Source organism: Lacerta agilis, chromosome 1 (assembly GCF_009819535.1).
Source record: "Lacerta agilis isolate rLacAgi1 chromosome 1, rLacAgi1.pri, whole genome shotgun sequence".
In the NCBI taxonomy this organism is placed as follows: domain Eukaryota; kingdom Metazoa; phylum Chordata; class Lepidosauria; order Squamata; family Lacertidae; genus Lacerta; species Lacerta agilis.
In genome coordinates, this window is record NC_046312.1 from 4,464,273 (window position 1) to 4,490,173 (window position 25,901).

General features: G+C 48.0%; 1 protein-coding gene across 1 annotated transcript in view; it reads right to left on the bottom strand.

Annotated features, from left to right (window-relative positions):
- Positions 1-2,892: 2,892 nt before the first annotated feature.
- FRMD6 (FERM domain containing 6) overlaps positions 2,893-25,901 on the bottom strand; it is a 36,082-nt gene continuing 13,073 nt past the window's right edge. Inside the window, exons 6-13 of the mRNA XM_033165070.1 lie at positions 22,662-22,817; positions 20,431-20,496; positions 17,812-17,880; positions 11,008-11,182; positions 9,573-9,914; positions 7,888-8,022; positions 5,465-5,556; positions 2,893-3,470 (exon numbers count right to left, since the gene is read on the bottom strand). Of these exons, the coding sequence (XP_033020961.1) occupies positions 3,186-3,470; positions 5,465-5,556; positions 7,888-8,022; positions 9,573-9,914; positions 11,008-11,182; positions 17,812-17,880; positions 20,431-20,496; positions 22,662-22,817 (1,320 nt within the window). The 3' untranslated portion in view covers positions 2,893-3,185. The remainder of the gene's footprint in view (positions 3,471-5,464; positions 5,557-7,887; positions 8,023-9,572; positions 9,915-11,007; positions 11,183-17,811; positions 17,881-20,430; positions 20,497-22,661; positions 22,818-25,901) is intronic.

Below are 25,901 nucleotides of genomic sequence, written 5' to 3' on the forward strand. Positions count from 1 at the left end.
CTAAGAAACTTAAAAATGATTTTGCTTCCCCCCGCTCCCGCAGAACGGCTAAAGGTCTTGGGACAATTTGAGATAGGGGAAGACCCATTTAATGAAAAGAACGATAACTCCAAGACGGCCATCCTCTGAACACCAGCCTCCTTCCCCTCGGAGAGCGTCGCAACTTTCCCAGAAGAATGGAGAAGCCGAGCGAGCGGCACTTTCTAAAGCTCTCGGCTCAAAGTTCAGGCTATGCAGAAAGCTGCTCAGCAACAGGCCATGGGGCTGCCCCCCCCCCAACCCCTGTGTGCACATACCTGTGTGCTATTTTATTCCACGGAAGACTAATTAATATTGTACAGTCACATCTTACGTGGGGGTTTGGTTCCAAGGGTTCTTTCTGCGTATGCACGGAAATCACATATACCCGAACCCATGGGAGTCACGTCTGCAGCTAGCAGGTGTGTGCAAGCAGGGCAGAGAGCTTCAAAGCTCTTTGTGCGCCAGATAAACCACACGGATCCAGCAGAAAAAAAGAGCTTTTAAGCTCTTAACTTGGGGATGAAGGCCGGCCCAGAACACTGGCTCTGGGATGTCCACGCAAAATCTCGCAGGAACCCAGAAGGCCCTGCCTGCGAGATCTTGCACGTGCATCTCCGAGGCGGAGAACATATGAACTCTTTGAAGATCTCTACCTCGTTCGGAGTTAAGTTGCGCGATGCCAACTGGTCTGCCTCCAACCGCGTACGGCTGAACAGGTGCAAGTTCAGTGCACGTAAGGTGAGATCCTGCTGAACCTGCACATACAGGTGAAACTCGAAAAATTAGAATATCGTGGAGAAGTCCATTTATGTAAGCAATTGTTTTCATTAGCTACTGGAGTTTAATATATGAGATAGACTCATGACATGCGAAGCGAGATATGTCAAGCCTTTGCTTGTTATAATTGTGATGATTATGGCGTGCAGCTGATGAAAACCCCAAGGTTGAAATTGTGAATTTGGAATAAAAAAATTCCTTCCAGTAGCACCTTAGAGACCAACTAAGTTTGTTCTTGGCATGAGCTTTCGTGTGCATGCACAGGTATCTGAAGAAGTGTGCATGCACATGAAAGCTCATACCAAGAACAAACTTAGTTGGTCTCTAAGGTGCTACTGAAATGAATTTTTAATTTTTTTAAATTTTTTATTTTGTTTTGACTATGGCAGACCAACACGGCTACATACCTGTAACTGTTAATTTGGGGTTCTCATCAGCTGTACACCATAATCATCACAATTATAACAAATAAAGACTTGACGCATCTCGCTTTGCATGTCGTGAGTCTATCTCATACAGTGGTGCCCCGCTAGACGAATGCCTCGCTAGACGAAAAACTCGCTAGATGAAGGCATTCGTCTAGCGGAAGGCTGCCCCGCTAGACGAAAAAGCGCGGCTGTCATTGCCGCTCCGCAAGACGAAAAACCCGCTAGACGAAATTTTTCGCAGAACGAATTATTTTCGTCTAGCGGGGCAGCACTGTATATTAGTTTCACCTTTTAAGTTGAATTACTGAAAGAAATGAACCTTTCCACAATATTCTAATTTTTTCGAGTTTCGCCTGCAGGAGGTCAGGTCAAACATGCGTTGGCTGCCCACAGATGTTACTGTATTTGCAAAGCATTTTGTGTGTTTGTTTTATAAAGAGCTATGCTGAGTGGAGAGACCCTAAAATGCAGCAGTGCAGAGAGGTAAGGGGCCAAAACTATTCTCCGAATCAGCCTGTGGTCAGAGGATGGCAGAGCCAGTGGAGGGATTTCCTACAGAACAGGATGGAAAACGGGGTTTTAGCAGGAGACACGGAAGCAGCAACTTTCACTGCGGATTCTACTGGATCATGTTGACCTTTTCCCCCATTCTCTGCCCCCCGGAAAGGGCTGGCGAGGGGAGCATCTCAGGATGCATGGAAGACCCAGTTCAAAAAAGAGAACAGCAAAGATATATTATGGGGGTGAGGGCGAAGCAGCAACACGCCCCCCCTTGACAGCAAAAGGGGAGCAAGTTTTCTTCCCTGTGTGTAAGCAGAGCTTATAAGATTGTCTATATATGTAACATGGGGTGGGGGGGGTAGTTAACTTTTTCTGCAAAAGGCATTTAAAAGAGAAAAACAAAACGTATCTGCAAGTTCAAGCATACAATAAACAAATACTCCTTTCTATACTTATATATGCATTTTTTTTATATAATCTCTCTCTCTTTCTCTCTCTCTCTTTCTCTCTCTCTCTAACTTAAGGTATTTTGGTCAGCAAACCTTATTGCTACATCCTGACAGATTTATCTGTTCATGGGGTTGTTTCCACCACAAATGAAAACGCTTCCAGCAGCTTTCCAAATCCCACTTTCCTGAACATCGGTTTTCAGGTCTGGTCCCCCCCCCCTTTTTTTCTTTTGTAAACAACACAAAATATCAGAGATGATGCCGCTGCAGTCCTTTCCTGATTTCCTTTTGGTGGGGAAGAACAGGAAAACGGCAAGGTGGCCCGACGACACACTTGTCGTCCTCCCCCCAGGCCTCTCGACCGAAGGAGGACGAGGTCCCTTTGGTCAGTTATTGCTCACGCCTGTGGTCTCGATGGCTTCCCGTTTGGGACGCGGGCATTTCTTTGGCTTGACACAGTGCAGGAAGTAAAAAGGGCGTTCGGGGGGGGGGGGAGAAAGAAATAAGGCTTATATAGACCAATGTCCTCGCTTTCAGCATCGACGCCACGACGGCCGACCTGAAGAAAGCTGCAAAATGCGACGCAGGAAGCCGTGGCCACCTGAAGCGTGGAATAAAGACGGCGGCTTGCGTGAGGCAAATAAAATTAAAAAGCCAATCTCTGTGCATCGTTTTTTTTTCTTGTCAAAACGAGAGAGCGCAACAAGAACTCAAGGCTGCCCCCCTCCCTTTTCCGAGAACCGAAGACCGCCGTGTTTCCAGAGCGAATCCCGCCGCGGACATCGATTCGGAAAGAACCCGCCTTTGGGACAGGCACGTTTTTTTTGTCAAAGTGCAACACAGTTATCTGTGTAGTATCCAAGAAGAGATCTTGATGGGGAATATATATATATATCTCTATATATCTCTGCTATGGCACCAGAAATAATCCAGGGAACCGGCGGTCCTCTTTCTCGGGCCACCTCCCTCCCGAGTACCCAGCTCCGGAGGCGTTTCCGAAGAGGCTGCGTCAGACGACAAACTCCGGGACTTCTTCGTGGGCGAGATCCAAAGAGAAGTACTTGCTGGTCCTCTTGACGGGGAAAGCGTCGTGTATGTTGACGCACTGCTGCGCTAAGCAGCCGTTGCAGTAGAGGCCCTCTTCCGCCAGCCCGTGGCCACAGCCGAAGGTGTAGCTCTGGGCCGTATCCTGGCAGAGGCTGGCCAGTCGCAGGAAGTCCTTTTGGTATAGCCGGATGTCGTCCAGGCTCAAGCTGTGCCGGTCAGTGGAGGTCTTTGGCTTCCGGCAGGCCGTCTGCAGGAAACGGGGAGAAGGGTTTTTAAGGCAGAAGCTGTCAACCTTTTGGAGTCCGCGGCTCCCTTGACCAACTGCAGAGGACCCTAAGGTCCATGAATAATAATAGCTTAAGGGTCCCGGACCCTAAAGAAGCCAGATTATCCTCCACCAGGGCCAGGGCCTTTTCAGTGATGGCTCCGACCTGGTGGAATGCTCTGTCCCACGAGACTAGGGCCCTGCAGGTCTTGATCTCCTTCCGCAGGTACTGTAAGACAGAGCTATTCCGCCTGGCCTTTAATCTAGCCTCCTCCTCCATTCCCCTTTCCCTTCCTTTTTTCTATGAAGAAACCCTTCTGGGACCCCACATTAAAATTCTTCCCTGGTCTCCTTGCTGGCCTTAGCAGGATCAACTTGGCCAGTTAGCCCTGGCGATGCTACATTTGTGCTGTTTTAAAAGTCATTTTTAATCAATGTTTTATATTTGTTGTTAGCCGCCCTGAGCCCGGTTTTTAAACTGGGAAGGGCGGGGTATAAATAAATAAAAATTATTATTATTATTATTATTATTATTATTATTATTATTATTATTATTACCTTCTTTCTGCGGCTCCCTTATGGGGGTCAGGAGCCCAGTTATGTCACCCCCTGCATGCCAAGCTGGCAGCCTCCTGCCCTCTTTCAAACACCCTCCCTTGTGGAGGGTTCCCTCAGCCTCCTCTCCTCTCCCCTCTCCTTGGGAGATCTCTGGGCAGCTACTGCCACCACCCCTGGTCTCTGAGCGTCCCCAAAGAGAGGTGCCTCCTCACACTTCCCCACAGAGGCCTGGGACTTGTCTGTCCATTCTCAACAGCAAGGGCTGCCTCAGCTCCTGGCAAGCAGCACCCCCCGGCCAGCCCCAGAGATGCCACTTGCCTGTGGACCTTGTAGCCTGGGCTTCTGCAACAAGCAGCCCTGAAAGCCTTTGGGAGGCAGAGATGCAAGAGGGTATCAGAGTAGGGAGGGAAGAAGAAGAAGAAGAAGAAGAAGAAGAAGAAGAAGAAGAAGAAGAAGAAGAAGAAGAGTTTGGATTTGATACCCCACTTTATCACTACCCGAAGGAGTCTCAAAGCGGCTCACATTCTCCTTTCCCTTCCTCCCCACAACAAACACTCTGTGAGGTGAGTGGGGCTGAGAGACTTCAGAGAAGTGCGACTAGCCCAAGGTCACCCAGCAGCTGCATGCGGAGGAGCGGAGACGCAAACCTGGTTCACCAGATTATGAGTCCACTGCTCTTAACCACTACACCACACTGGCTCTCATAGATAGATAGATAGATAGATAGATAGATAGATAGATAGATAGATAAAAGAAGAGTTTGTATTTGATATCCCGCTTTATCACTACCTGAAGGAGTCTCAAAGCGGCTAGCATTCTCCTTTCCCCTCCCCCCCCCAACAAACACTCTGTGAGGTGAGTGGGGCTGAGAGACTTCAGAGAAGTGTGACTAGCCCAAGGTCACCCAGCAGCCGCATGTGGAGGAGCAGGGAAGCAAACCCGGTTCACCACATTACGAGTCCACTGCTCTTAACCACTACACCACACTGGCTCTTTCTGCCAGGAAAGAAGGACAGGGGCCAGTGTTGCCCATAGAACCCCTGACCATCCTTCAAGGCACCCCAGGGTGCCACGGCACACAGGTTGAAAACCACTGATTAAGGAAAGACTAGAGCATGGGTAGGCAAACTAAGGCCCGGGGGCCGGATCCGGCCCAATCGCCTTCTCAATCCAGCCCGCGGATGGTCCGGGAATCAGCGTGTTTTTACATGAGTAGAATGTGTCCTTTATTTAAAATGCATCTCTGGGTTATTTGTGGGGCCTGCCTGGTGTTTTTACATGAGTAGAATGTGTGCTTTTATTTTAAATGCATCCCTGATAGTCCGGCCCCCTGTTCAAAAAGGTTGCTGACCCCTGCACTAGAGATTCTACAATTCTACAGTTCTATGGCCTCGGATGTCCCTGCAGAACTTACAAACCTGGGGCAATGAATCAATGCTTTGGCCACGAAGCTTGACCACGGTCTCCGAGGAGCTGGAAGTGGACGAACTGACTTCTTTGACGACTAATCCTGTGTTGAAACAAGAAAGCAAAGAGCCAAGACTCATCATTATTCAAGGGCAGCCCAGTTCTTAACAGAACCGCTAAGTACCGCTTAGGGAACAGTACACCAGAAGCCTGCTTTTTAGCGTAACGGAAAAATCTGATTGCTTCGCCACCATCTGGATGATTTTTCAGAATGTGGGAATGGGCGAATGTGGCTCAAGAGACGGAACTTGTAACACATTCCCGAAAACCATTTTGTGCAGAGATGGTCCACATTTATCACGCCTTGGAACAAGAAGTGCCAATGTGATATTAGACCCCGTTCACTCTTTTATCATCCAATAGCTTTTTAAGACAAAACACAATTTCGGTTTCAGTTTCAGGGTATTGATTAAACTGACTGTAGCCATTACAGTTCAAATGGATGGTGAGATTGTGTAGCTCTTGCTTATTACTTGTTTTTCCTGGGAAATCTCAACTCGGCACGGATTGTTCATTTATCCCTATTTCATGAATTTTGCTGTGCGGTGCACTATGTTCAGATTCCTGCATTGCCAGGGGGGTTGGACTAGATGACCCCTGGGACCCCTTTCCAACTCAAAAATTCTACGGTTCTCCTTTGAGCATGGCATAGACGGATGCAACCTAACCTGTGTATTATTTCTTCGATAGCTTGGCAGGGTTTCTTTGAAGAAATCAAAGATGTTCATTTGATTTCTGAGGGATAGCTCAGTCGGTAGACCATGAGACCCTTAATCTCAGGGTTGTGGGTTCGAGTCCCACGTGGGGTGAAAGATTCCTGCATTGCAGGGGCTTGGACTATGTGACCCCTGTGGTGCTTTTCCAAATCTACAAATATGTGATTCTGTGATTTTTTTAGGAATGTAGGAGACTCTCTCATACCAAGACAGATTCTTGGTCCATCTAGCTCAGTATTCTTTTTTTGGCCAACACTCGTGGCCGACTAAGATTGAATTCCACTGTAAAGAATTTACTAAAGATGATTGACAAGGAACGCAGGAAGGAGATCCTATACAATGTAAAGGATAGGAGTTTGCGATAGTAATAAGTTTTTGTTTGTTTTTATTGTAGGTTTGTTTTTTTATGGTTGTATTGTTTTGCATTTGTTTGTTTTTGTAGATTGTTGTTTTTATAAAATTATATATATATATATATATATATATATATATATAAAGATTGCCTTCCACAAACACGGTTTTAACAGTCAGTCCGTAAGTGACTGTGGAGGCCAACTCTGGATCCACACATCCTTCCACAGTGGGGACATAGGTTTCCGGGCGGGAGATGATCACGGTGAGGGTTTGCCAAACGCTCAGCATTACCCACACTGACTGGCAGCAGTTCCCCCGGGCTTTAGGGCAGGAAGCGTTCCCCAGTGCCACCTGAAGATGTTCTGAAGAAGGAGCTGATTTAAATAGGGATCCGCCTTATATTGAGTCATAGAATCCTAGAATCCTAGAGTTGGAAGAGACCCCAAGGGCCATCCAGTCCAACCCCCTGCCAAGCAGGAAACACCATCAAAGCATTCCTGACAGATGGCTGTCAAGCCTCCGCTTCAAGACCTCCAAAGAAGGAGACTCCACCACACTCCTTGGCAGCAAATTCCACTGTCCAACAGCTCTTACTGCCAGGAAGTTCTTCCTAATGTTTAGGTGGAATCTTCTTTCTTGTAGTTTGAATCCGTGTCCGCTTCTCTGGAGCAGCAGAAAACAACCTTTCTCCCTCCTCTGTATGACATCCTTTTCTATATTTGAACATGGCTATCATATCACCCCTCAACCTTCTCTTCTCCAGGCTAAACATACCCAGCTCCCTAAGCCGTTCCTCATAAGGCATCGTTTCCAGGCCTTGGACCATTTTGGTTGCCCTCTTCTGGACACGTTCCACGCTTGTCAGTATCCTTCTTGAACTGTGGTGCCCAGAACTGGACACAGTATTCCAGGTGAGGTCTGACCAGAGCAGAATATAGTGTCACGACTCTCTAGGTCAGTGATGGCCAAACTTGGCCCTCCAGCTGGGACTACAATTCCCATCATCCCTGACCACTGGTCCTGTTAGCTAGGGATGATGGGAGTTGTAGTCCCAAAACAGCTGGAGGGCCAAGTTTGGCCATCACTGCTCTGGGGTTTCCAGACACGAGTCTTTTCTGGGAGGGATTGATTCTGAGATTTAGCCGAGATCCCTGCACTGCAAGGGGGTGGATTGGATGACCTTTGGGGGTCCCTTCCAATTCTATGATTCCACGGACCCTAGACTTTCTGTGTGCAAAGCATACGCTCTGCTGCCGAGCCTCTTTACTCCTTCCTTGCCTATGCCGAGCTCCTGGGGGGTTTACCTGAGTGGCCGTTGAACTTCCTGGCCATGAGCATGTCCTCGGTGATGTAAATGCAGACTTCGGGACTCACGTCGCCCAGGGACCTTTCGCTCGTGGGGTCGAGGTCTCGGGGGTCATCGACCAGCATCTCTATTTCTGAACCAAAGAAGGAGGGGCGTGAGATGGGAGGGGGGAAGGGAGGCTGCAGTATGGGGAAGAACACCGAGGACGCAGCAGGATACCGTCTCATCCCCCATGCAGAGGATCTTGGGATTCTCCCATCCAGGATTTACGCATAAGCTAAACAAGCTCTAGTTTAGGGACCCACCCTCTTGGGGGCCCCCAAAAAATGTAAAGGAAAAAAACACCTGGGTTTACATTTCCAAAATATAAGATTAAAAACAAATAAAATAAAACCTACATACAGTGTTTTGTGTTGTGTAGGCTCCTATGATGTAAGTCATGGGCCCCGCCTGCTAGCCTGCTCCCTAAAATATCACTGGTTTGCTCCTTTCTATATATAGGGTGCCAACATTCTGCATGGACGGGTTGCCTGGCAACATGTGCAAATGGCTTGAGATACCTATTAGCTCCATCAATTACCATATAGCATATACAGGTGTTGGTCTGCCACAGTCAAAACAAAATAAAAATTTAAAAAAATTCCTTCCAGTAGCACCTTAGAGACCAACTAAGTTTGTTCTCGGTATGAGCTTTCGTGTGCATGCACACTTCTTCAGATACATGCATGCACACGAAAGCTCATGCCAAGAACAAACTTAGTTGGTCTCTAAGGTGTTACTGGAAGGAATATTTTTTAAAAAATTATTTCCTTTTGCATATAGCATATATTCTACACAAAAAACAGTGGCAATTTGTTGACAAAGGACAGCTGGACATATAAAGGGCCCCATGACCTTCAGTAGGTTAGGGCCGCATTGAACCTAAATCTGGCCCTGCCCATCCTCATACATGTGGGCTTTTGAAAAACAAAGACATTTTCATTGCACCGTGTTTGCAGACGTTTCTGCATCAAAGCAGACACGACGCGTGATGGCAATCTTTCCAAAAACTGAAAAGTAGTGCAAGGCTGCAGCCGGAAGCCAAGAAGCTGAAGTTGGAGGGGGCGCTTAACCCTTTCCTCTTTTTTTAGTTGCTGCTTCGTTGACCATAGATTGCAATCGTTTCACTGATCGTTTGTCAACAATCCTATAGGGTTTATTCTGCATTTGTGATGTTCTGTTATGGGGTTACACTTCCTCTGAAGGAGCAGGTTCAAAGTGCTGGTTTTGACCTATAAAGCTTTAAACGGCTCATAACCCCCAATACCTCAAGGACTGCCTCTTTCCATATGAATCTACCCGGACCCTAAGATCATGTTCATGTGCCTCCTCCTCAAGAGGTCTGGAAGGTGGCAACACGACAACGGGGCCTTCTCTGCAGTGGCTCCCCGTCTGTGGAATGCTCTCCCCAGGGAAGTCCGCCTGGCGCCTTCATTATAAGCCATTAGGCGCCAGGCATTAAAAGTTCCTTTTTAACCAGGCCTTTGGTTGATCTGATTTACATCCAATGCCCTTTTCGAAATGTGCTTTTTTGTGGGGGGTTTGTCTGAGTGAACTACTGCACAGAAATATAACCAGCCCGCCCGCCCCCAAAGGGAGGGGCCCGCCCCGCAGGCTCGGCGCTGCCCTTGCCGCCGGACTTACCGTCATCCTGGGAGGAGTCTTCTTCTTCTTCCTCCAGCCGCTCCTTCTCGCTGCTCTCCACGCCCGAAGTGTGGGAGCTTCCGTGGCTGGTCAGGGAGCTGCAGGCCCTCAGCTTGTGGTGGGCTGCGGGCAGCGGGAAGTTGTCCTCGGCCCCCTGCTCGCCCCTGGGCTTGGGGTCAGCCTCGATTCCCGAAGTGTGGGAGCTGCTGTGGCTGGCGGTGGAGAGGCGGGACACGCACTTGTGCTTCATGCTCCCGGAGCTGCTGCTGCTGGCGCGGGAACGCTTCTCCAACTGGTCCATTTCCAGGTCGCTGATGTAGGACTCACGGTACTGCTTCTTCTCTAGGAAGGGAAGCCGGGGAGAGTCACGGAGAGGCACGGCACCACACCTCTCTCTTTCTCCAGTCGCCAGTTGGGTTATTTCATCTACCACATAACACCGGTCTTGAAAGACCTACATTGGCTCCCAGTACGTTTCCGAGCACAATTCAAAGTGTTGGTGCTGACCTTTGAAGCCCTAAACGGCCTCGGTCCTGTATACCTGAAGGAGCGTCTCCACCCCCATCGTTCTGCCCGGACACGGAGATCCAGCGCCAAGGCGGTTCCCTCACTGCGAGAAGTGAGGTTACAGGGAACCAGGCAGAGGGCCTTCTCGGTAGTGGCACCCGCCCTGTGGAACGCCCTCCCACCCCCATTGCGGGGATTCGAACCGCCGACCTTGTGATCTTAAGCCCAAGAGGTTCAGGACCGCAACGCCACCTGCGTCCCTTTACTATTTACCTTTACTTCCTTTTAAAACTCAACAAATTGCTGATTAGTTCAGATATCAAGGTTCATTATTATTCCACAAAATGTGTACCTCTTTAAAAGTTACTGTAAATCTCATAACCTAGTTTTGCAGATGGGAGGGAGTACAGCAGGTATTGTTAACTGAGCTGTAAATGTAGAATATAAGGAGCGTTGTGTACTCCTCTCTGTCCCCTTGTGGGTGGGTCACTGGTTGGGTCACAGTTTGTGGGATTTTGTAATCTTAGTATAACTTCTATTATTATAATTTTTTTCCCTATAGCAAAGGACCTGTTTTTGCACCCTCTTAATTATTTTAAATACTCGTAGTTTCCTCAGCATATCTTCTGTGCAGCAGTTGCTCCGCTGAATTTTCATAATACCAATCCCCTGCCCCCATAACCCCACAGCTCCTCCATGTCCCCCCAACCCTAGAAAAGGGGGTCACAGCACCTTCCGCCCCCACAGCCACACTTTTAAACTCCGTAGATGTCAGCTTCCTGTTCTCCTGGCTGCTCAGAACCTTGTGGACTAGCACCCTTGGCAGGCTTGCTAGCACAAATAATGAGAGGTTCGGTGGGGGGCGGTGCGGTGGGAGACACAGGCCGAAGCAAAGGAGCGCCAATCCAGGAGATGCGGCCGTTCCTACCTTCGCTCTCCTCCAGCTTCCTGATCTGCCGCAGGACGGGCTGCAGGTTCATGTAGAGTCGGTGGCTGCTGCTCAGGAGTTGCAAGAGATGCCGCGATCGCAAGGGGCAGGCGGTGTAGTAGGTGAGCTTGCGGGCAGAGGGCAGGCCATCGGGCAGGATCTCGAACCTCTTGCCCTGCGGAGAGAGAAAAGGAGCGCATTCGGGAGTCAGCTGGCGCCTGGAGACCGAACGCCGCCGTGAGACTCAGGATGCAAAAACGAAAGCACTTCTGTACGCAGCGCAGAGTTAAACTGTGGAAACCCCTCCTGAAGGAGGCAGAGATAGCCCCCCCCCCCCGGACGCCTTTAAAAGAGGATTTGACTATTTGAAGAACCACTGTAGACAAAGGAAAACGCAGGCAGCGTCTGAATTATGAGCAGTGGGATGAAAACAATGATAAGGAATATTCTGAATTGCCTGCATAGGCCTGGGAACCAGGCAGAGGGCCTTCTCGGTGGTGGCGCCCGCCCTGTGGAACGCCCTCCCATCAGATGTCAAGGAAATAAGCAACTGTCTGACTTTTAGATAGATACATCTGAAGGCAGCCCTGTTTAGGGAAGTTTTAATGACTGGTGTTTCTAGTCATTCTAGCCAGTGTGGTGTAGTGGTTAAGAGCGGTAGACTCGTAATCTGGTGAACTGGGTTCGCGTCTCCGCTCCTCCACATGCAGCTGCTGGGTGACCTTGGGCTAGTCACACTTCTCTGAAGTCTCTCAGCCCCACTCACCTCACAGAGGGTTTGTTGTGGGGGAGGAAGGGAAAGGAGAATGTTAGCCGCTTTGAGACTCCTTCGGGTAGTGATAAAGCGGGATATCAAATCCAAACTCTCCTCCTTCTTCTTCTAATGTATTTTAAACATTTTCTTGGAAGCCTCCCAGAGTGGCTGGGGAAACTGAGCCAGATGGGCTGGGTATAAATAATTATTGTTATTTTTATTATTATTAGTGAAATAGAGGTTAATTTGTATTAGATTAAAGTATGTCATATAAAACAGTAGGTATAAGGAGGAATAAAAACACCAGGGAAGTAAGGGTGGGGAGTCAAAATTTTTAAGAAAAACATATACAGTTCTACCTTGGAAGTCGAAAGGAATCCGTTTCGGAAGTCCGTTTGACTTTCAAAACGTTCGGAACCAAAGCACGGCTTCCGATTGGCTGCAGAAAGCTCCTGCAGCCAATCGGAAGTCGCGCCGGACATTCGGCTCCCGAAAATCGTTCGAAAACCGGAACACTCACTTCCGGTTTCTGATTGATTTTTTGGGAGCCAAAATGTACGAGTCCCAAGGCGTTCAGCAACCAAGGTATGACTGTATTGAAATATAAGTAAACTTGTAACACCTGTGAAAATCAATAGAAATTTATGTCTAAAAAAAGAGAGAGGATTAGACAAATTTGTGGAGGAGAGGGCTGCCAATGGCTACAGATGAAGTAACATACGGTACAAAGGGGAAAATGTAAATTTCTTGCTCCACCCACTCTTCCCGCTGGCCCTGCCTCCCGCTGGGATGTGGCCCTTAGGTGCCTTTTCAGAGGGTCCTTGTGGCACCCGCTTTTCGGGAGACATTGCTGAGAGAGACTCTGCAAGAAACTTGCCCTTCCCCAGGTTTCGAAGGCCAATTCAGTCTTCCAAGGAAGACTTTTTATCAGCTACGTGCCTCAGCAAAGCTGACTTGTTTTTTATTTATTTTTTAAGACTTTAGGCTGCTCTGTTTTATTTCTTGCCGCTTTATTATTCTGTAAGTATTTTCTCGCAAGCAGCTTTGAGAGGGTTTTTATTTCTTGCCGGGAAGTGGAGCTCATAAAAGAAAAACAAAACAAAAAAACAGAAACGCCGGCTTTCGATGTGCAAGAGCTTACTAGGGGGGTTGAACCTTAAAAAACCTTGAAATTATATTTATTTGTTAAAGGTTGCTTCGAAGCAGTTTGCCAAAGACTGCACGGCCCTGTTAAAATGCGGAATTTGAAATACACCGTAATTAAAACGCACTGTCTCTCAGGTGCGTCAGCAGAAAAAAACCAACGACGGCAATCTAGTCCAATACTAAAACCCAGAAACCCTACAGTTCTGGTCACCTCGCCTCAAAAAGGATATTGTGAAGTTAGAAAAAGGTTTGTAAAAGGGCAGCCAAGATGATCCATGAGATTGAGCAAGATGAACCATGAGATTGGGCAATTTCCCTGAGAGGAAAAGTTACAGCATTTGGGGTTTATTAGTTTAGGAAAAAGGCGAAGGGAGAGGCAACATGATGTTGTTGTTGTTTAGTCGTGTCCGACTCTTCGTGACCCCATGGACCAGAACACGCCAGGTGCTCCTGTTTTCCACTGCCTCCCACAGTTTGGTCAGACTCATGTTAGTAGCTTCGAGAACACTGTCCAACCATCTCATCCTCTGCCGTCCCCTTCTCCTTGTGCCTTCCATCTTTCCCAACATCAGGATCTTTCCCAGGGAGTCTTCTCTTCTCATGAGGTGGCCAAAGTACTGGAGCCTCAGCTTCAGGATCTGTCCTTCTAGTGAGCACTCAGGGCCGATTTCCTTGAGAATGGATAGGTTTGATCTTCTTGCAGTCCATGGGACTCTCAAGAGTCTCCTCCAGCACCATAATTCAAAAGCATCAATTCTTCAGCGATCAGCCTTCTTGATGGTCCAGCTCTCACTTCCATACATCACTACTGGGAAAACCATAGCTTGAACTAGATGGACCTTTGTCGGCAAGGTGACGTCTCTGCTTTCTTGGCGACACGATAGAAGTTTATAAAACTATGCATGGCACAGAGAAAGTGGGTAGAGAAACCGTTTTCTCCCTCTCTCGCAACACTGGAACTCCTGGATGTTTGATGAAGCTGAACGTTGGAAAATTCAGGACAGATGAAAGAAAGGAACTTCTTTGCGCAAACTATGGAACTCCCTCCTGCAGTGGAATTTTCTGCCAAGGAATGTGGTGGAGTCTCCTTCTTTGGAGGTCTTTAAGCGGAGGCTTGACAGCCATCTGTCAGGAATGCTTTGATGGTGTTTCCTGCTTGGCAGGGGGTTGGACTGGATGGCCCTTGGGGTCTCTTCCAACTCTAGGATTCTATGATGCCCACCAACTTGGACCACTTTAAAAGAGGATTAGACCTCTTTCTTTCTCCCTGCCACCGTCGGCTCGTGAGGTGGCCCTCATGGTGTTCAAACGCTACGTTGAGATTGGCCAAGTTGCCTATATTTCCTTTGGACCACATGCGGGCAAGCTGGTAGTGACTGCAGGTAAAGGACCCCTAGATGGTTAAGTCCAGTCAAAGGCGACTCTGGGGTTGCAGCACTCATCTCACTTTCAGGCCAAGGGAGCCGGCGTTTGTCCACAAACAGCTTTCCGGGTCATGTGGCCAGCAGGACTAAACTGCTTCTGGCACAACGGGACACTGTGACAGAAGCCAGAACGCATAGAAACACAGTTTACTTTCCCGCCGCAGTGGTACCTATTTTTCTGCTCTGCATTAGTATGCTTTCAAAATGCTAGGTTGGCAGAAGCTGGGACAGAGCAACGGGAGCTCACCCCGTTGTGCGGATTCGAACTGCCAACCTTCCGATCGGCAAGCCCAGGAGGCTCAGTGGTTGAGACCACAGCGCCAGTAACGATTGTGGATGTTATTGATCAGAACAGGGCAGTAGCAGGTGGTCCCTGCAGCGGGGTCAGAAGGCAAGCCATGCAGCTGACTGACTCAAGTTTCCTCGCAGTGCTCGTCAAAAGTACGTGAGAGCTGCTTGGGAGAAGGGAAACATTAACGAGAAGTGGAAAACTACCAGATGGGCACAAAAAAAAAATCAAAGCAAGGAAGAAGGAAGCCAAGATGCCAGATTTTGATCATTACAAGGTCATGAAGGTTAAGGAAACGAGAAACGGAATCATCAAGCACGAAGTGAAGAAGCTGCAAAAGGCTCCTCCTTGCAAAAAGGCATAAATTGTCAGCAAATAAAATTTCATTTTAATGCGCACCTAAAAAAAGAAATTCACAGAGGAGGAGGGGGCCATCAGTGGCTACTGAATGTGTTTTATCTCCACTGCTGAAATTGATACTGCATTAGTTAGTGGTAGCTTAGCAAGTCTGCAAGAGGCCGCATGTGGCATTGTGTCATAACAGCGGTAAGACCCTTGTTGTCCGGCATCCTGTTGTCATGGTGGTCATGCAGATGTCCCACCTGGAAGCCCCCTGGCAGCAACTGAGCACAACAGCATCCATCTCCCCACTTGCGATTCCCAACAACCCATATCCTGGGTCACACAGTCTCCAAGAGGGCAAGCAGAGCATCGCCATGGGGCCTGGTACCCACTGATAGTCTTATCCTCCATGAATTTGTCTAATCCTCTAAGGAACCGCCTCTCCTGGTATGTCCCGTGTAGGACCTTAAGGTCCTCAAATAATAATCTTTTGGAGGTCCCGAGCAACAAAGATGCTAGGTTGGCCTCAACTAGGGCCAGGGCCTTCTCAGTATTGGCCCCGACTTGGTGGAACAGTCTTTCACAAGAGACCAGGGCTCTGCGGGATTTGGCATCTTTCCGCAGGGCCTGCAAGACGGAGCTGTTCCACCTGACCTTTGGGTTGGTTTCTGTTTGATAGTTATGCTTCATTCTTTTATTGGTGGGCTATTTGAAAATGAGACTGCAGTTTTAATTTTGAATTTTTAAATTTGTATTTTAATCTGTATTTTAAATTGATTGTTTTAATGTTTTTTCCTGTGATTTTAATTAGTGTTAGCCACCCCGAGCCCGGTTTTTGGCTGGGAAGGGCGGGGTATAGATAAAATTATTATTATTATTATTATTATTATTATTATTATTATTATTGTTGTTGTTGTTGTTGTTGTTGTTGTTGTTGTTGTTATTGCCATCTAATTCAGTGAATAATAATAATAATAATAATAATAATAATAATAATAATAATAATACATTATATTAATACCCTATGCCAAAGGATAAATGGACATAAATCTGATATCAGGAATCACAAGACAGAGAAACCAGTAGGAGAACACTTCAATCTCCCAGGACATTCTATACAAGATCTCAAAGTAGCTGTCTTTTAATACAAAGGAATTTTAGAAATAGACTGGAAAGAGAAGTTGCTGAATTGCAACTTATTACCAAACTCAAAACCACGGAGAGACCTGGCCTGAACAAAGACTTTGGATTCTTATCTCATTATACATGACAAAGCTATCTTTAGCCATCTCACCCCTTGCTTTTTCCTGTAAGACCAATTGCAGTCGTTAACAGTCGCCTACAGGTTTTCCACACCCATCAGCCAATCCCCCATTCCCACCACCCTTCTGAGTAATACCCCTCCCCACTCCCTCAATATATTTAAGGGTCTGGTGACTTCCGTTTCAGTGTATCTGAAGAAGTGTGCATGCACACGAAAGCTCATACCAAGAACAAACTTAGTTGGTCTCTAAGGTGCTACGGGAAGGAATTTTTTTATTTTTTATTTTGTTTTGACTTTGGCAGACCAACACGGCTACCTACCTATAAATAATACATTTGTTATTTATCTGCTGCGCACCTGACTGGGTAGCCCCAGCCACCTTGGGTCCAGCAAAGTATTCAAGCACAAAAACCTCAAACGTCAAAAACCTCCCGGTACCTCTTGAAGGAGCATAATCCTTGCACATAAAAAGGGTAAAGGACCCCTGGATGTTTAAGTCCGGTCAAAGGTGACTGTGGGGTTGCGGCGCTCATCTTGCTTTCAGGGTGAGAGAGCTGGCGTTTGTCCACAGACAGCTTTCCGGGTCATGTGGCCAGCAGGACTAAACTGCTTCCGGCACATCGGAACCCCATGATAGGAAACCAGAGCGCATGGAAACACTGTTTACTTTCCTGCCACAGCAGTACCGTATATTCCGGCGTATAAGACAACTGGGTGTATAAGACGACCCCCAACTTTTCCAGTTAAAATATAGAGTTTGAGGTATACTCGACTGCAGATTCTCCACCCGGCGTATAAGACGACCCCCGACTTTTGAGAAGATTTTCCTGGATTAAGAAGTAGTCTTATACGCCAGTGTTTTTCAACCACTGTTCCGCGGCACACTAGTGTGCCGCAAGATGTTGCCTGGTGTGCCGTGGGAAAAATTCAAAAATTCAAGAGAATTACTTTATATATAGTCAATATAGGCACAGAGTTAAACTTTTTAACATTTTCTAATGGTGGTGTGCCTCGTGATTTTTTTCATGAAACAAGTGTGCCTTTGCCCAAAAAAGGTTGAAAAACACTGTTATACGCCACAATATACGGTAACTATTTATCTACTTGCACTTTGACGTCCTTTCAATCTGCTAAGTTGGCAGGAGCTGGGACAGAGCAAAGGGACCTCACCCCGTTGCGCAGATTCGAACCGCCGACCTTCTGATCAGCAAGCCCAAGAGGTTCAGTGGTTGAGACCACTTGCACATAACCATGCGCCGTTTAGAGAAACACTTTCTTTTGTATTCCCCCCCCCCACATTATACTCTCCTCTCGTGTCGCCACTTTACTTGTCTTCCCCCCTGGCTACACTAAGCCTTTCCAAAAACAGATGTTACCTTGCCTCACCATCTTTCCCCCTTGACCATTCTGTTTCCCCTTTTCCTGACCTTTCCTACAATCTCCGTTTTGAGGTGAAGCGACCGGAACCGCACGCGGTTACCCCAAGTGTGCGACCCAAGCAAACCCGTCATTCGAATCCGTGCCGCAGGCAGAATGTTTGCGAGGAACTGAGCAGCGAGGCTGACTTTGGGGTCTCCCTACTCACCACAAAGACGAGTTTCCCCACGTTCGTCCAAGGGAAGTCGTAAAGCAATTGCCTTTCGCTGTTTACATTCTGGGGAGGAAGAAAAGGGAGGGAAGAGAGATGACGATGACCGTTATATATATATTACCTGATGTTCCCCTAGCATGCCTCGTGGTCCGCTACGGCAATTTAAAACTAAAAAACCGTTAAAGGAGATTGCAATCACAGGAACAGGCCCTGAAAACACACGTCTCAGGTGCCAAAAGCCAGGGATGTGTCTCCAGCGTACAATGAAAGACGCAACTCCGTGGGGAGGAATTTCCACAGGTTAGGGGCCACCACACAGAAGACCCTCTCCTGGGCTGCCGCCACCACCGATGTGAACTTCTGAGGGAGGTGCGACTACCGAGAGAGCCCCTTCTGCCGATTTTAACAGCCAAGGGGGTTTGTAGGGAAGGAGGTTTTCCAGCTATTTGGGGCCTAAGTCGCTCAGGGGTTTAAAGACTAGGATAAACACCTTGAACTGGGTGCAAAAATGAACTGGCAGCCATGATAAAAGGTACCCTTGACCATTACATCCAGTCGCGGACGACTCTGAGGTTGCACGCTTATCTTGCTGTATAGGCCGAGGGAGCTGGCGTTTGTCCGCAGACAGCTTCCAGGTCATGTGGCCAGCATGACTAAGCCGCTTCTGGTGAAACCAGAGCAGCACACGGAAACGCCGTTTACCTTCCCGCTGGAGTGGTACCTATTTATCTACTTGCACTTTTTGACATGCTTTTGAACTGCTAGGTGGGCAGGAGCAGGGACCGAGCAACGGAAGCTCACCCCGTCGCGGGGATTCGAACTGCCGACCTTCTGATCGGCAAGCCCTAGGCTCTGTGGTTTAGACCACAGCGCCACCCGCTGAATATATTTACCATTTGCAGAAACTGACAATTTAAAATGGAAGGTTCAAGGCAGCCAGCCAAGTAGGAGAATGGATTGCAAAGTGTGTGTGTGTGTGTGTGTGTGAGAGAGAGAGAGAGAGAGAGAGATCCCATGGGAGCAGAAACGTCAGTGATCTTTTTTTTTTCTAAAAAGGTACATCTTTTCTTAAAAAAAAAGGTACTGTATATTCTGGCGTATAAGACTACTTTTTAATCCAGGAAAATCTTCTCAAAAATCGGGGGTCGTTCTTAAAGAAATGGGAGTGTCGGATCACCTCATTTGTCTCCTGAGAAATCTCTATGTGGGACAAGAAGTTACAGTTAGAACTGGATATGGAACAACTGATTGGTTCAAAATTGGGAAAGGAGTATGACAAGGCTGTATATTGTCTCCCTGCTTATTTAACTTATATGCAGAATTCATCATGCAAAAGGCTGGGCTGGATGAATCCCCAACCGGAATTAAGATTGCCGGAAAAAATATCAACAACCTCAGATATGCTGATGATACTACCTTGATGGCAGAAAGTGAGGAAGAATTAAAGAACCTTTTAATGAGGGTGAAAGAAGAGAGCACAAAATATGGTCTGAAGCTCAACATCAAAAAAACTAAGATCATGGCCACTGGTCCCATCACCTCCTGGCAAATAGAAGGGGAAGAAATGGAGGCAGTGAGAGATTTCACTTTCTTGGGTTCCATGATCACTGCAGATGGTGACAGCAGTCACGAAATTAGAAGACGCCTGCTTCTTGGGAGAAAAGCAATGACAAACCTAGACAGCATCTTAAAAAGCAAAGACATCACCTTGCCGACAAAGGTCCGTATAGTTAAAGCTATGGTTTTCCCAGTAGTAATGTATGGAAGTGAGAGCTGGACCATCAAGAAGGCTGATCGCCGAAGAATTGATGCTTTTGAATTATGGTGCTGGAGGAGACTCTTGAGAGTCCCATGGACTGCAAGAAGATCAAACCTATCCATTCTCAAAGAAATCAGCCCTGAGTACTCACTAGAAGGACAGATCCTGAAGTTGAGGCTCCAGTACTTTGGCCACCTCATGAGAAGAGAAGACTCCCTGGAAAAGACCCTGATGTTGGGAAAGATGGAGGGCACAAGGAGAAGGGGACGACAGAGGATGAGATGGTTGGACAGTGTTCTCGAAGCTACTAACATGAGTTTGGCCAAACTGCGGGAGGCAGTGAAGGATAGGCGTGCCTGGCGTGCTCTGGTCCATGGGGTCACGAAGAGTCGGACACGACTGAACGACTGAACAACAACAAAATATTCTGGCGTATAAGACTACTTTTTAATCCAGGAAAATCTTCTCAAAAATCGGGGGTCGTTTTATATATCCTGGGTGGAGAATCTGCGATCGAGTATATCTCAAACTCTATATTTTAACTGGAAAAGTTGGGGGTTGTCTTATACGCCGGAAAATACTGTACATCTGTGCACATCTTACGTTTCAGAAAACTCTCCCCATCTCTTTCTGCAGCTCTACCCTCCAAAACCTGGACTCTCCGGCATGGAGACGAGTTACCTGCTTTCAGGAAAGCTTCAAACATCAGGAGGACTGTGAATTCCCCCCACCCCACCCCTGGAAATCCAAATCTCAGATTCCACACAGAGTTTAGCCTGCTGAAAATGTGCAGGCTTAAGCCTGGGAAAACAAGAAGACATCTCAACAGTAGGTAATGTTTTGGAGGCGCGTACCTGGAATATCTGGATGCCTCGAGTGGTAAGCCCTAGGGTGAGGGAGGCCTCGATTTCCTTCTTGTCCTGCGAGAAAGAAATGATTGTGACTCTTTTTGCCCTCATCTTGCACACACAATTTGAATGGCTGTTTTACTTGGGAAAAGGAGCGTTCAGACATGCAGAGAAAAGAGGGACCCTTCAATTCTTCAGAGCAAGGTTGTGTGTGGATTAACAGAGCATCCTTCCCCAACCGGGTGCCCTCCAGAGGTTTCGGACTACAACTCCCATCAGCACCAGCCGGCACAAGGGCCACACCTCGCCGGCTCCCCTCACACTCCCGATTCAAATTCTGGCTATCACTGGCTCAAAGAAGCACCTCTCCCCTACCCAGCCGTGCTCGCTGGGGGTGATGGGAATTGTAGTTCAAAACATCTGTAAGGCATCAGGTTAGCCAAGGGTGCCCTCTATTGTCCTGTGCCTGGATAGGAAGATTGGTCTGGGAGACTTCTGCTTGCTGCTAGCGCCCCAGCTTTTCACAGAAACACAGAGCTGCAGGGTTGGAAAGGACCCCAAGTCCTCTAGCCTGACCCGCTGCAATTTTGCAACACCTTCTCCTCCGAAATACAGCTGTCCTCCTGAAGCGAGGGCTAAAGCCTGGTGGCCAGGCTGAATAATGGCCTCCGTCACCAGACCTTGCAACTTATCTTTACAGCCATTTCTGAAGAGTGCCGTCGCAAACACGCCACTGTTGCAGTTTCTCAACGAGCCATGTGAAAACGCAGCACTAAATTTCCAAGGTTGTTGTTGTTGTTATTTATATACCGTATTTTATGCTCCATAAGATACACTTTTTCCCTCCTAAAAAGGAATGGAAATCCCTGTGCGCCTTATGGAGCGAAGGCTTCACTCCCGTGGCCTCCCCCCATCCCCCGCCGCGTTTGGCGGGAGGAGGCAGTGGCGATGTTGCTGGATCATGCCCAGCACCTCCGTTGGCCGAAAGAAGCTTCTTTCGGCGAACAGAGGTACTGGCACGATCCAGCAACATCTCCACTGCCTCCCCCCACCTCCTGTTGAACGCGGCGGGGGATGGGGGGAGGCAGCGGGAAGCGAAGAGGATGTTGCTGGGTCGTGCCAGCGGGAGGTGGGGGGCAGCTACTTTCTCCACCACCCTGCGCCCCGCGCGCCAATGCCAAAAGCAGGCTCATCCCCTCCTGCTTTAAAGGGACATGGGGACGAGGGGAGAAACGGAGCGTTCTCCCCTCGTCCCCATGTCCCTTTAAAGCAAGCGGGGATGAGCCGCTGTGAAGGGAGAAGGGGCTCCCCCTCCAGTATCCACTCCCTGCCTTTTAGAGGAGGAAAACCAGGAAAATATTTTACCCTGGCTTTTCCCCTTTAAAAAACAGGTGCGTCTTGTGGTCCGGAGCGCCTTATGGACCGAAAAATGCGGTAATGCCCTATACCTGGAGGTCTCAGGCTGGTTCACAGAAAAGATCACAGTTACAGGTAGGTAGCCGTGTTGGTCTGCCATGGTCAAAACAAATAAAAAAATTCCTTCCAGTAGCACCTTAGAAACCAACTAAGTTTGTTCTTGGTATGAGCTTTTGTGTGCATGCTTTTGTGTGTATCTGAAGAAGTGTGCATGCACACGAAAGCTCATACCAAGAACAAACTTAGTTGGTTTCTAAGGTGCTACTGGAAGGAATATTTTAATTTTTAATTTTGCTTACAAAAGATCGCAACATATATAATCAGAATAAAAACAACAACCCAATTAACACCCCTCCGAAAAGAGCCACATTTTAAAAGAGTATAGGATGTCAAACTGATCAACCAAAGGCCTGTTTAAAAAGGAACGTTTTTGCTTGGCACCTAAAAGTGTATAATGAAGGCGTCAGGCGGACTTCCCTGGGGAGAGCATTCCACAGACAGGGAGCCACTGCAGAGAAGGCCCTGTTCTTGTGTTGCCACCCTCCAGACCTCTCAAGGAGGAGGCACACGAGGAAGGGCCTCAGAAGATGATCTCAGGGTCCGGGTAGGTTCATATGGAAAGAGGCAGTCCTGGAGGTATTGCGTCCCTGAGCCGTTTAAGGCTTTATAGGTCAAAACCTATTGTTTTGGGGCCAGGAGGGGGAGAGAGAATAATGACCAGGGACACGAAATTTTTTCCGCCTTCCCAAATGGAGGACACAAACTGATCGGCGGCTCTTGCCTTGCCTAACAGGCCCAGTTCGCTTCTGCCTCCCCCGTACCTTATACAATCTATAATAATGCACAGCCACGTCATCGAGCCGGACAGCTTCCTTGATGTATTGCAGATGGGCCTCGGAGGCAGTCAGGGCGCACTGGTCCTTGTGCATGATGGGAATGTGCTTCAGGATATAGTCCTTTCCTCTCTTTGCCACCACCTGCCAAGAGAGAGAAGAAGGGGCGCTGGGTGTCAATTGCGCCTGGCTGGGAATCTCAAAGTTTGCTAGGAGAAGTAACAGCTGACCAGAGTTGACTTGGCACACAGCCTTCCCAAATCCCAGTGCCCTCCAGATGCTTCCAGCTAGAGTGAGCATGCAAGTTATGCGGGGGTTACGTTCCGGGGGTGTCACCTAAAGCCAAAATGGCACGCGCTCAAAACACATTGCGTTTCATGGCAAGCAGGACTGGCAAAGTCATTCTTCCCAGAACCTTCCCCTTTCCATATTTTTTTTCCTGCCATGTGCGTGCACACAAGTTAAATGCGTGCACTTGCAGGCTTGCTGTACGACCCCAGCCAACGTCTCTGATAGCCAGGAATTATGGGAGTTGTAGTTCAGCACCATCCAGAGGGCCGCAGGTCCTCCACTCCCCGTCTTAGGGAGCACCTCTCTCCTTTCCTTTAATTGAGCAGCTTAAGTCTTCTCCAGCATACCTCCTTTTTACTAAAGTTACAAATACGAGTGTCTACAACAAGGCTTTCAGCTTGTAAATAAATGTTTGCAATTCTCAACAGCGTTACTTTGGGGGAAGCAAGCGGCTTTACTTATTTATCCGCGTGGTTTCGGCTGGTTAAAATTGCACAGGTTGTAAAAGTAGAGTTAAAGGGGCTACAAAGTTACTACAGTATATTTGAAATGAACGCAGAAGAGAGGACGTGAGGAAGTCCACCAAGTAAGATTTTAAATAAGATTAGAATAGCTAAATGAATGTTTGGTCGTGAGGTTTTGTTTTTGTCTTTTTAGTTAGGTTGTTTGTTTGTCTGTATTTTGTAGTAGTATTTATTTTTGATTGTTAAAATACCAATAAATTCTTATTAAAAAACACTGCACAGGTTAAATGCACACAAAGTTCTTTTCCAGTGTGGAAAGAGCTTTTCTACTTTGCTTGCCGTGCAAAGCCCTCTCGGTGCGCTGCCTCTGGAAGCCTGGGCACGGTCGCACGAGCATCCCGGAGATAGTGCGCTGAGGAAGGCAAAGAGCAAACCGATGCCTTTGAAGATTTCTTCCTTGCTTTTGGGCAAGGCCCACTCAGCACGCCAGCTCCAGACGGGCAAGTATCCCTGTGCAGGGACAGTTCAAGTATGTGCCTTTTTGTGTACATGTGGGACACCTGGAACCAAACCCCCACGTAAGATGCCACTGTACTGTACAGTCATACCTCGGGTTACGATAGCTGCGGGTTGCGTTTTTTCACGTTACGAACACGGCGAAACCCGCAAATGTTTACTTCCGGGTTTCGCCGCGCGCAGAAGCGCTCTGCGTAGTTTGCGCATGCGCAAAAGCGCGATATCATAGAATCCTAGAGTTGGAAGAGACCCCAAGGGCCATCCAGTCCAACCCCCTGCCAAGCAGGAAACACCATCAAAGCATTCCTGACAGATGGCTGTCAAGCCTCCGCTTCAAGACCTCCAAACAAGGAGACTCCACCACACTCCTTGGCAGCAAATTCCACTGTCCAACAGCTCTCACTGTCAGGAAGTTCTTCCTAATGTTTAGGTGGAATCTTCTTTCTTGTAGTTGGAATCCATTGCCCCGTGTCCGCTTCTCTGGAGCAGCAGAAAACAACCTTTCACCCTCCTCTATATGAGATCCTTTTATATATTTGAACATGGCTATCATATCACCCCTTAACCTTCTCTTCTCCAGGCTAAACATACCCAGCTCCCTCAGCCGTTCCTCATAAGGCATCATTTCCAGGCCTTGGACCATTTTGGTTGCCCTCTTCTGGACACGTTCCAGCTTGTCAGTATCCTTCTTGAACTGTGGTGCCCAGAACTGGACACAGTATTCCAGGTGAGGTCTGACCAGAGCGGAATACAGTGGTACTATTACTTCCCTTGATCTAGACGCTATACTCCTATTGACGCAGCCCAGAATTGCATTGGCTTTTTTAGCTGCTGCATCACACTGTTGACTCATGTCAAGTTTGTGGTCTACCAAGACTCCTAGATCCTTTTCACATGTACTGCTCTCAAGCCAGGTGTCACCCATCCTGTATTTGTGCCTTTCATTTTTTTTGGTTGCGGACTTTTCGGGGTGCGAATGGCACCCCAGAATGGATCGTGTCCGCAACCCACTGTACTGCCTTTCATTCAGGGGCTGGGGAATGACAAGGCTGTTTATGCAACACAGAGCACGCATTTCCTAAAATGCAGAATTTGGGTTTTGGGGTATGTGCGTGCAACAGAACACTTACAAGTTTATATTCCTCCTGTTCTTTGGAGAGTGAAGGTAGAGAGGGTGTTTTTTTGCCAAGAGGCATTTTTGACTCTGGAATGTGTTTTCATTTCAGAACGCCCGTCTCATCCCAGCGGTTGTGTCTGCTATCTGAAGTCTGAGTTGTTGCTCTCTCTCTCTCTCCCCCGCCCCCCTTAATGCAGATGCTAAACACTCCTGGGAAGAAGTGCTTAAAATGGAAATAGTGAGTCAACCTTGCTGCAAGCGTGTAATCCTCTTAGCCGGGAAGTTTGCACCGAGGGCTGGCTTGGGAGTTGGATGAAATTGAAGCAGAAGCCTGAGACGGGTCGGTCAAACACACCAAACCACCCTTTCGCCTCACGAAATCACGCGGAAGTTGCAGGCCTGTTGTGTTTTTCTAGTGCGGCCATAGAAACATAGAATTGTAGAGTTGAAAGGGACCCCAAAGGCCATCTAGTCCAACCCCTGCCAGGAATGCCAGCTTGGCCCCGCAACCATGGGTGCGTGGGGCCATGGGTGTCATGGAGCGCGCATGGCTCTGGCAACGAAATTTGTGGGTGCTCGGGCACCCGGGGAGTTGGCACCTATGCATGAATCTCAGCTATAGCACCCATGACAGATGGCCACCCAACCTCTGTTTAAAAACCTCCAAGGAAGGAGAGTCCACAGCCTCCTGGAGGAGTCTGTTCCACTGTTGAACAGCTCACACTGTCAGAAAGTTCTTCCTGATGTTTAGCATCTCCTTTCTTGCAACTTGAAGCCATGGGTTCGAGTCCTACCCTCCAGAGCAGGAGAAAACAAGCTTGTGGCCAGTCTATTGTACAA